Consider the following 8,384-nt stretch of genomic DNA (forward strand, 5'->3'; position numbering starts at 1 on the left):
CTTTGCCACATTGTTTTGCAGTATTACTTTAGTGCTTGTTGCAAACAAGATGCATGTTTTGGAATATTTTTATTCTGTACAGGCTTCCTTCTTTTCACTCTGTCAATTAGGTTAGTATTATGGAGTAACTACAATGTTGTTGATCCATCCTCAGTTTTCTCCGATCACAGCCATTTAACTCAGTAACTGTTTTAAAGTCACCATTGTCCTCATGGCAAAATTCCTGAGCTGTTTCCTTCCTCTCCGAGTTAGGAAGGACACCTGTATATTTATAGTGATTGGGTGTATTGATACACCATCCAAAGTGTAAGTAATAACTTCACCATGCTCAAAGAAATATTCAATGTCTGATTTTTTTATTTGTACCCATCTACCAATAGGTTCCCTTCTTTGCAAGGCATTGGAAAACCTCCCTGGTTTTTGTGGTTGAATCTGTGTTTGAAATTCCCTGCTCGACTGAGGGACTAATTGTATGTGTGGGGTACAGAGATGAGGTAGTCATTCAAAAATCATGTTAAACACTATTATTGCACACAGAGTATGTCCATGCAATTTATATTGTGCAAATTTCTAATCTTGAACTTATTTAAGCTTGCTATAACAAAGGGGTGTGTAGACCAGTGCCAAATAATCTCAATTTAATCCAGTTTAAATTCAGGCTGTCACACAATATTTTGAGTGGGAAAAAGTCAAGGGGTGTGAATACTATCTGAATGCACTGTAACAGGAGTTGGCGGGAATGCGACGAATCTCAAAAATGTAGCTCTGACCAGAGTCATGAAAGCAAATCCATGGTCTTCACAACCACCTGACATAACAGACATGGGAGCAGCCCATTACAAAGCATTGAGGCTTACATGTGATTGAACATACGTCGTTATCAATAAAATGTCACAATAGTGTTCGGTTTGGCTGCTGGGGGGCAAGGAGACCTCCAGCTCTGCTAAAACCATTGACAACTGCGTGCTATTTTCAAGGGATTGTTAAATAAATGTTAACTATTTGGTTGTAATATCATCACCTCTTGAAGAGCATAGTCAGAACTATACATTTCCGATTATTCCACATTTAGCTCTATCATCAGAGTTATACGGCAATCAGTAAACATTACATTTATATTTTAGTCATTTAGCAGACGCTCTTATCCAGAGCAACTTGCAGTTAGTGCATTCATCTTATGTTCATCTTATTCATGTTGAAAAGGGGATAATGTTAGACAACTTCACTAGGTAGGCCTACGTTGGTTGGAGAAAAAAAGTATATTAGGTCTACTTACTGCTATGTTTAGCCAACTGTACAAAGCTTCTACCCGTAGCTTGCAAAGTAAACATTAACAGCCAACAGTAACGTTACATCAGCAAATGTGCCCTTCTGCTGCTTGACAGGCAGACCCCACAAAAGGTGGGAAATAACCTAAACCACTCATACTTGTCAGGTATAGTGCACTTATTTTATATCACTCAAATATCCAATTAATGGTGGCCAATATTGAGAGATATCGTGAGGCGACCCTCACTTATCTGAAATGACATGATCAATTGATATTTACTGATCATGAAAAGCATGAAGTTAGGCCTACTTGCTGTATAACTCTGATGATAGAGCTAAATTTGTGATATTTTTTTGCATGGAATAATCAAACGTTTGTAGTTCTGACTATGCTCTTCAAGACTTGATGATGTTACAACCAAATTGTTAACATTTATTTTACAATTCCTTGAAAACGGCAATTGGTAGAGCATGGCGCTTGTAACGCCAGGGTAGTGGGTTCGATCCCCGGGACCACCCATATGTAAAAATGTATGCACACATGACTGTAAGTCGCTTTGGATAAAAGCGTCTGCTAAATGGCATATTATATTATTTATTATTATTTTAGCGGACCTGGGTCTCCTTGCCGACAGAATGCAAATCGAGCGCTCTGCACCTTATTGTGACATTTTATTGATAACAACCTATTTTAAAACGTATTTTCATCACAGCAATAGAGAGTGTAGGCCTAAAGCCTCAATTCCTTTTGATTAAGAAGTATATCCTAAAATCACACAGACCACTCTGTATAGGGACTTTTTTCTAAGACATGTTACAGGTTTTGCAACAAAAGTTTCATTATAAGTCTGCGGAGAGAAAGCACAAAGAACTATTACATTAAAGTGGTTTGCCAGTATGTTCACTCCAAATGGAGGTCTATGAGGTTAATACTGTAAAGAAACTTTTAGACTCTGGTTCATTTCACTTGACATTATGAAGAATCAATAGAATTCCAAACTCAAATAAAGTATTGTGTTTGCATTTTCCTTTGAGGTCTGCAGGTGGGAGATCAGTGAAAATAACTTCCCTATAAAGCTTATAGTTCATCATGGAATGATTAGTAAAACTAAGCGACCCTAGACATAATAACATCCTACGACCCTAGACAAAGATAATAACATCCTACGACCCTAGACAAAGATAATAACATCCTACGACCTTAGACAAAGATAATAACATCCTACAACCCTAGACATTTTAGTCATTTAGCAGACGCTCTTATCCAGAGTGACTTACAGGAGCAATTAGGGTTAAGTGCCTTGCTCAAGGGCTGGGAGACAGATTTTTCACCTAGTCGGCTTGGGGATTAGAACCAGCGACCTTTCGGTTACTGGCACAACGCTCTTAACCACTAAGCTACCTGCCGCCCCCTAGACAAAGATAATAACAATTTACGACCCTAGACAAAGATAATAACATCCTATAATATCATAGTTATAACAGCCTGTGGGACATATTAATTGGAGATCGGTGCTTAGTACCAATTGAACAGAACAGTGAAAGGAAACTGCTGTTTCATCCTAATTTGAGCATTAAATCAGTGAAACGTCACCGACAACTCCATTGATTTCCCATTTATCACCATCTCCCAGCCCTTCAGTCGATACAACAGATGGCTGCTGCCGCCTAATAGACCGTGTTTGCCTTTCATTACTACGCCAGGTATTTTAGCCCGGGGCAATTAGCCACATGTTTATTGTCATCTGGCTGAAAGGATCTGGTCACAACCTTCTACTCTATGCACACAATGCTAGGTACATTTTACATCAGGGAATTAGCCCAGACATTTGACCTTTTACCCAGAACTTAATTTGCCATGGTATTGCTTTGACGTTCCAGTACAGTTTGTCTGAAGGTGCACACAATCTGAGGTAAATGTTGTCCTTTATTTTGGGCTAAATAAAGGTCAGTAGTCATGTATGTATCCAGAGCTGCCATCTGCCCTGCATACAAACACACTCTAAACTGAAACTGTTGTTGTTTTGGTGGAACAGGAAAGGAATGTGATTCCCTATTAGGGCGGTTTGAAACATCAGCTAGCTGTGACTCTCACACACATGGATGATCGCGCACGCACGCACACGCACGCACACACACACACACACACACACACACACACACACACACACACACACACACACACACACACACACACACACACACATACACACACACACACTCACACACACACACTCACACGGACGGACGGACGGACGATCATGCGACATGCGCACACTCACACAGAGAAGGGACCAACAGAAACAGTGTGTGTGTGTGTGTGTGTGTGTGTGTGTGTGTGTGTGTGTGTGTGTGTGTGTTGCTGCTGACAAGCAAAATGGTGGTGGTGGTAGGGGAGAGTTGAAAGCTTGGGAGTGAGATGGGAAGTGAGAGGTTGAATTGTGTTATGCGGTGTTAAGTCACTGGTATTATGGGAAACCCTTTGACCACAGTGAGGGACTGGGAGTCAGGACAGGGCTGGGAGTCAGGACGGGGATGGGAGTTAGGACGGGGCTGGGAGTCAGGACCGGGCTGGGAGTCAGGACAGGGAAGGGAGTCAGGACGGGGCTGGGAGTTAGGACGGGGCTGGGAGTCAGGACGGGGCTGGGAATCAGGACGGGGCTGGGAGTCAGGACAGGGATGGGAGTCAGGACGGGGCTGGGAGTCAGGAAGGGGCTGGGAGTCAGGACGGGACTGGGAGTCAGGACGGGGATGGGAGTCAGGACGGGGATGGGAGTCAGGACGGGGCTGGGAGTCAGGATGGGGATGGGTGTCAGGACAGGGATGGGAGTCAGAACGGGGCTGGGAGTCAGGACAGGGATGGGAGTCAGGACGGGGCTGGGAGTCAGGACGAGACTGGGAGTCAGGACGGGGCTGTGATGCACATCCACCTCTCATTAGGTGTGTTGATGACATCACAGCAGGAAGCTGGAGCCCAACCAGCAGGATGTGGGGTATTGTTTCACAACTTGGAATAGGTACCGCTGGAAGGGGCTGGAATGCAGGCTCGTAAGTAAGCGTGTGTGTGTGCACGTGCAAGTGTGTATTGGAGGAAATGTTTACTCACAACTGTCCTGAAACCCCCAACCTGTAGTCTCCAAAGAAGTCTAGAGCAGACACTGAAGTCTAGAACAGACACTGACGTCTAGAGCAGACACTGAAGTCTAGAGCAGACACTGAAACACTGACCTTGGCTTTTAGTTTTGAATGCTTAAATCAAATCAAATCACATTTGTTTGGTCACGTACATGTATTTTGCAGATGTTATCCCAGATGCAGTGAAATGCTTGTGTTGGTAGCTCCAACAGTGCAGTAATACCTAACAATACAAAACACACACACACACACACACACACACACACACACACACGGACGGACGGTTATTAATTATTTTGAATTTTTTGAAACAAGTTATTTTTTTCATTTCACTTCACCAATTTGGACTATTTTGTGTATGTCCATTACATGAAATCCAAATAAAAATCAATTTAAATTACAGGTTTTAATGCAACAAAATAGCCAAGGGGATGAATACTTTTGCAAGGCACTGTAGGTCGGGGGTTAGTGGTGGGGAGATAGGGGACCACTGCTGCATGTACCTCTGCATAGGGATGCTAGAACTGAGCCTACCTGACAACATACCCACACACACACAGACACACACACACACCCTTGGTAAAGCACACACACCCACTCTGAATAATACACACAACGCTGCACTCAGATAAGATCACACTCAACCCTCCTGTCTGCACACCTTGTTTATTTAGCAAATGGAGTGCCCTGGATTTTTGTTCCGAAACTAAAATGACTCAATCACAAATCTGCAGCGATGTGCTCAGAGCAGAGCTGCGTTTTGTCAAATCGCAGTCAGCCATGCTTTTCCCTGTTACCCTGGGTGGCTGTGATAGCTTTGTCTTCTCTGTCTGTGCGTCTCCACGCCTCTATGGGGTAAATAGCTTAATCCTCAGCCCTGCCACAGCTGACCAGAGCATTCTGACTGTTACGTCACTAAACCCCTGTGGCAAATGTGGTCCAAGGAACAGACGGACAGGTATTCTCTAATTTCCGTCTCACTGTGTAATATGGGAGAGAGAGAGAGAGGTGAATGTATAATGCACATCATGTTATCATTGATAGGAAAAATTAGGCATACTTTTCTCTGTAAATGTAGACATAATTATTTAAAGCATAGCTAAGTTACTGGTTCAGTTTGCATCTCTTTATTATCAGCTCAGCATTGCATGATGACTGAAGTTCAAGTAGTGAAAACGAACACTATGAAAGCATTTTAAAAACACGTGACATTGTAAAAACTGTATGGTCCTTATTTGTTTGTCCCTAACCTGCTACCAATGCAGATGATGATCATAGACATAGTCCATTGTCTGGCCCTGAAGCTGCTATGCTTTGAACCTCACACACCAGCCCATCATATGACCCAGTCAGCAGACACATTGTTTCCTGCTTAAATGATCTCAATTCCAGTCATGAACCTCACCTAAAGTCAACATACCAGCATACCAACATGCCATTCATGCTGTTCTCTATTTGTTGTCAAAAGGAAATAATAGATGGTAATAACAGTTGATGGTTAAATTATTGTTATGTTTATGAATCAACTTCCATTACCATCTGTAGGTGGGCTGCAATTACTTTATTTTTGTGCATGAGAGCCGAATAAGGTTTGGAAATAGAAAAAGAACCATTTAGGTAAATTCCTTATCCAAAGTAAACTCAGATGGTCAGACCTCTCTCTCTCTCTCTCTCTCTCTCTCTCTCTCTCTCTCTCTCTCTCTCTCTCTCTCTCTCTCTCTCTCTCTCTCTCTCTCTCTCTCTCTCTCTCTCTCTTCTCGCTAAGTTTGGCGATGGGTTGGTCTTAGGAGTTATATCACTCACTTCACTCCCGCATGCACACATATTCCACGAGCAGTGTCTCCATCTCGCAGCGCGCGCTGCCTCTTGTGATTAACCGGGGACACTCGTTTTAATAAAACAACATACAGCACTGCGCACGAGACCGACAGCGAGATAACGGAAACAATTTTTGTTTGATGCCGCTGGAATATCACCCTAATATGGAGACCTACTAATTTGGATTCTGGACTTCATAGTGGCAAAAACTTACTCGATACGCTGTGAGCACAGAGCACGGAGCTGTTACGGAGCACGGAGCGGTTGCGCACCCTCCTCTATTGAACTGAAGATGAGGGCAGCTCGCCAGGACGCTGAAGGTCCTCACGTATTTGACCTATGTGCTCTTGGCTATATGTTCACTGATCACACAACCTAGCGCACAGCGCGTCTCCATTGATGAAATGCTCTAGGACTAATGACTTGATCAACAACTGAATGCTTCCAAGTTAAGCTGTTTGGGGGTGGAAAGGTGCACACTATAAATAACCCAGGAGAAGATGCGTTTAGGATGGATGTAGCCAAGTTTATCACCGTTACCTACAACACCTTGCAGGATGCCAACACCTCGAGCGCACCGAGACCTCTCTCACACACAGAGCTGGGCTCTGCGCTCATCATCCTGGTGGTCACCGTGATCATTCTGGTCACCATCGTCGGTAACGTGCTGGTCATCGTGGCCGTGCTCACCAGCCGGGCTCTCCGCGCGCCACAGAACCTTTTCCTGGTGTCCCTGGCGTGCGCGGACATCCTCGTAGCCACTCTGGTCATCCCGTTCTCCCTTGCCAATGAGGTCATGGGTTACTGGTACTTTGGGAGCACCTGGTGCGCCTTTTATCTGGCACTGGACGTGCTCTTCTGCACCTCGTCTATAGTCCACCTGTGCGCCATCAGTCTGGACCGCTACTGGTCCGTCACCAAGGCCGTGAGCTATAACCTGAAGCGGACCCCCAAGCGCATCAAGTCCATGATAGCCATGGTGTGGGTCATCTCCGCCATCATCTCCTTCCCGCCTCTCATCATGACCAAGCACGACGAGCACGAGTGTCTGTTAAACAACGAGACCTGGTACATCCTGTCCTCTTGCCTCGTGTCCTTCTTCGCCCCGTGCCTCATCATGATCCTAGTCTACTGTAAGATCTATAAAGTGGCCAAGCAGCGCTCTTCCACAGTGTTCGTGGCTAAGAACGGCCTGGAGAGGCAGCCCTCCCAGTCTGTGACGTGCTTCGTGAGGAAGGACCGGATGGAGATGGAGAGCCCCAGTAGCCAGAGCTCCGAGGACCACCACAGGCAGGAGGAGCTGGATGATATCGACCTGGAGGAGAGCTGCTGCACCTCGGACAACAAACCCCGTAACCACCGCTTCTCCAAGCGAAGGAAGGTGGAGGGCTCGGACTGCTGCCCGCGCCAGAGCTGCCGCCTTTCTTGGGCCTCAGCGCGCGCCTCGCAGCTTTTCCAAGACCCTAAAAACGGGGCCAACGTGGCCCTGGCGGCCCAGCGGCAGCACCTCGCGGTGGCTGCGTCCAAGACCAAAGTGGCCCAGATGCGTGAGAAGCGATTCACGTTCGTGCTGGCCGTGGTAATGGGGGTGTTTGTGCTCTGCTGGTTCCCCTTCTTCTTCACATACAGCCTGCATGCAATCTGCAGGGAGAGCTGCTACATTCCCGGCGCGCTCTTCAACACCTTCTTCTGGATTGGTTACTGCAACAGCTCTGTGAACCCTATCATATATACCATTTTCAACAGGGATTTCCGTAAGGCGTTTAAGAAAATAGTTTGCCGGACTTCAAAACGGACTAATGCCACTTGAAAAGAAGGGTCACTTTGAGGCTGTAACTGGCTGACTGTGCTTCACTGCTCATCCAGACAAAGACGTCAGTTCCGTATCCAGCGCTCAGCCCTACACCTCTGAATGACTATTCGTTCCAAAATGAACTTTTATATGTAAATAATATGATGATATCATATCAAAATATCTCGTGTTGTGCACAAATGTGTGAATATTAGAAACAATGTACAGAGGGAATAGGATGTATTAAACAAAAGCCAGATATATATATATTGTCATTGATGGTTTAATATGGCTAGTGAATCATATTGTCCCCTGCTTTCAAAGTTAAGAATTAATGTAATATTCAGTGAGGAAACTAAGATATGTAGGC

At 45.0% G+C, this 8,384-nt stretch overlaps 1 protein-coding gene across 1 annotated transcript; it reads left to right on the plus strand.

The window, feature by feature from the left end:
• Positions 1–6,733: 6,733 nt before the first annotated feature.
• LOC311105175 (alpha-2Db adrenergic receptor-like) lies at positions 6,734–8,032 on the plus strand (the record flags this gene model as incomplete). Its single annotated transcript, XM_084147230.1, has 1 exon — positions 6,734–8,032. The coding sequence occupies one exon, from the start codon at positions 6,734–6,736 to the stop codon at positions 8,030–8,032; it is 1,299 nt and encodes a 432-aa protein (XP_084003356.1).
• Between the last annotated feature and the right edge of the window lie 352 nt (positions 8,033–8,384).

This window comes from Coregonus lavaretus (assembly GCF_964263955.1).
Source record: "Coregonus lavaretus genome assembly, chromosome: 29".
NCBI classification, from domain to species: Eukaryota; Metazoa; Chordata; class Actinopteri; order Salmoniformes; family Salmonidae; genus Coregonus; species Coregonus lavaretus.